The 2,999-nt window shown below is 54.0% G+C and overlaps 1 protein-coding gene across 1 annotated transcript in view; it reads right to left on the minus strand.

The window, feature by feature from the left end:
* TNN (tenascin N) overlaps positions 1-2,999 on the minus strand; it is a 65,838-nt gene that overhangs the window by 54,970 nt on the left and 7,869 nt on the right. Inside the window, exons 2-3 of the mRNA XM_077763094.1 lie at positions 1,805-2,236; positions 13-93 (exon numbers count right to left, since the gene is read on the minus strand). Of these exons, the coding sequence (XP_077619220.1) occupies positions 13-93; positions 1,805-2,201 (478 nt within the window). The 5' untranslated portion in view covers positions 2,202-2,236. The remainder of the gene's footprint in view (positions 1-12; positions 94-1,804; positions 2,237-2,999) is intronic.

Consider the following 2,999-nt stretch of genomic DNA (forward strand, 5'->3'; position numbering starts at 1 on the left):
GCGCGCACGCGCCGCCCTCCCAGCCCTGCTCGCAGCGGCAGCCGCAGGTCTCCGGGGAGAAGGTCCCGTGGCCGCTGCAGTGGCCGTTGGCACCTGCGGGCGAGAGGAAGCAGGCTGGGGGTGGGGGGGACCTGCGAGCGGCCCTCCCCTTCCCTGGAGCCCCGCTAAGAGCGGGCTGGTGGCTCCCGGGCGCTTTCTCTAAAGGAGGGCTCAGGGCCCCCGAGGAAGACGGGGGTCCGCTCTTTCGGTCCCTGATGGGACTCTGACCTGTGACATCTACAAACGGTGCCCTCCTTTTATGCCCCCAGAGCCACGGGAAGTCCCCTTCCCTTTTTCCTTCTCAGCCAAGTGCTGGGTGAATTCGAGTTCCCTCCTCTCTCAAAGGCAGTCATTCCTGAGAGCCCAAGAATGAGGGCACATTCACGTCTCCAGCCTGGGCGCCAGCGCAGAAGCTTCTCTCTCTCTCTCTCTCTCTCTTTTAAATGTTTATTTAGTTTTGAGAAAGAGAGAGAGACACAGAGTGTGAGCAGAGGAGGGGCAGAGAGAGGGAGACGCAGAATCCGAAGCAGGCTCCAGGCTCTGAGCTGTCAGCACAGAGCCCGATATGGGACTGGAACCCACGACCTTGAGATCATGACCTGAGCCCAAGTCGGCAGCTTAACTGACTGAGCCACCCTGGCATCCTGCAGAAGCTTGTCTTATTTTGGCTGGAGGTTGCTGGACCTAGCAGTTTGGGGCTGAGCCCAAACTGAATCCTGGCAAAGTGGGCCCGCAGAAGCTACAAAATGGCCACTCTCAGTATAGGGGTGAAAGGTGGAAGAAGGGATTACCCAGGCTCCCCTCTCTGACTCCAGGCACCAAGCGACAGTTGAAGGCCTTCAACAGCGCTGGCTCCTGCTTCTCAGAACACCCCCTTTCCTTCCTAGAAACTTTGGAGGTCCAGGCCCCACCTCAGCGCCAATTCCATCCTGTTTCATTCACGGCAGTGTCCCTGGTGCCTAGTTCTGTGTCTGATTTATAGGAGACTCTCAATGGTAGCACTTCCTCCAGCATAAAAAGGCATGCCAGCATACCCCCAGAGACTTGGAATTATCTACTATGGGCCAGGAAACTGATGTTTGTCTACAGTCCTCAGAACTAGACTAGTGGATAGATTTATCCTCATAGGGCAGTTTAGAAAACTTAAGGAATTTACCCAGAGGCACACAACTAAAAAGCAGCAAAATGCATTTATACCCAGTCCTGTCTAGCTCCAAAACTGACCATCCTTCCTGCCTTGCCCACTGCTCCCCCTCCCTGTAGAGATTGGATACACAGGTCAATGTCACTTTAAGAGTTGGTGGTCCACTGAGATACCACCTCACGCTAGTCAGAGTGGCTAAAACGAGCAGATCAGAGAACTCTAGATGCTGGCGAGGATGTGGAGAAACGGGCACCCTCCTACGCTGTTGGTGGGAATGTAAACTGGTGCNGGGAGGGGTGATGGGCATGCAGGAGGGCGCTTGTGGGGATGAGCACTGGGTGTTATGTGGAAACCAGCTTGACAATAAACTATTTGTTAAAAAAAATTAATTAAAATAAATAAAATAAAATAAAATGTTTCTCATAAAAAAAAAGAGTTGGTGGTCCCTCTCTACTGAGACTCCCGGATGCTTCCTGGAGCCAGTGACAAGGATGAGACCCCCACCCCACTCTAAGAAAACCCAGAAGGAGGCGGAAGCACACCAGACTCCCAGAGAACTCCTGGCACACGGAAGGTGCCCATCGATTGCTTGTTGAGTGAATACCAGATGGGAAAGCTCACCTTGGCAGCAGCGCTGAACATGGCACTGCTCCTTCACCTCCGCCATCTCGTCCTCCAGCTTCCTTACTCGGGCCAGGAGGGCTTGGATGCTGCCTGCCAGCTCACAGTCCTTCTGTGGCGTCTGCAGGCGGATGTTGTGCCTGAAGATGATGTTCTGTTCCTCGGCCTCCCCCGGGGCCGGCAGCGAGGCCCCCTCATCACCGAGGGGCTGAGGGTCAGTCTCCACCTGGACCAGAGCGGACTTGGGCACGTCAATCTTGTAGGTGTGGCTGACGGTAACCTGTTGCTCCTTGTCGCTGCAGCCGTGAGGCTCGAGGGTGGCCGGGGCCGAGGCCCCCAAAAGCACGGAGCCAAAGAGGAGCCCCAAGGGGAACCAGAACATTCCCTGGAGACTCATCCTTGGGGAGATGGGGAGCGGATCAGCTCGGAGACCTGTGTCCAGAAAAGATGCAAATGTGCCATGGAGATTTGCTGGCGGAAATCAGTCTTTGTAGTGGATTTTAGGAGGCCACACGGGACTGAGAACCCAGCAGAATGACCTCATCCTATATCTCCTGAGGGTCCAAACTAAATTTTGTATTCCTTCTCCTGCCTCCTGTCTTTGCTTACACTGGTCAGTGCCTGGGACACCCTCCTCTTCACCTCTAATTCTATTCTCACCTGACTGCTAGGGATAAGGAAAACAATTGTAACAAGGCTTTGATCCCTGCAAACCTAGTCTATACCACACCCTAAGTAATACCCCCCCCCCATTAACACCACCTACAGAACAGCCGCACATGGAGGGCATGCTATGTGCCAGGCGCTGTCCTAAATGTTCTACGTTTATTAACTTATTCAAGCCTCACAGCAATGCTTCACAGAATATACTATTATTGCCCCATTTTGCAGATACAGCAAGTGAGACTCGGCTACCTAAAATGACTTGCCTACCGGCAAACAGCCAAGATGGCAGAATTTGAATCCAGAGTCCATGCTCATCACCACTGTGTCACACTGCTTTGCACACATGAGGAAACCAAGGCTCAAGCGACTGAGCCTGTTGTCCCCGGTGCCACAGCCAAGGAAGGGCAGAGCCTGTCCTCAAGAGGCAGCAGAAGAGCAGAATTTCTAATACAAATAATTTCTCCATGAAGCCTTCTCTTGTGCCCTCCTCCCCCCTCCCCCCCCCCCCCTTTCTCTCCCCCGCCCCACT

The sequence above is a fragment of the Crocuta crocuta genome, unplaced genomic scaffold (genome assembly GCF_008692635.1).
Source record: "Crocuta crocuta isolate KB4526 unplaced genomic scaffold, BGI_CrCroc_1.0 scaffold3, whole genome shotgun sequence".
NCBI classification, from domain to species: Eukaryota; Metazoa; Chordata; class Mammalia; order Carnivora; family Hyaenidae; genus Crocuta; species Crocuta crocuta.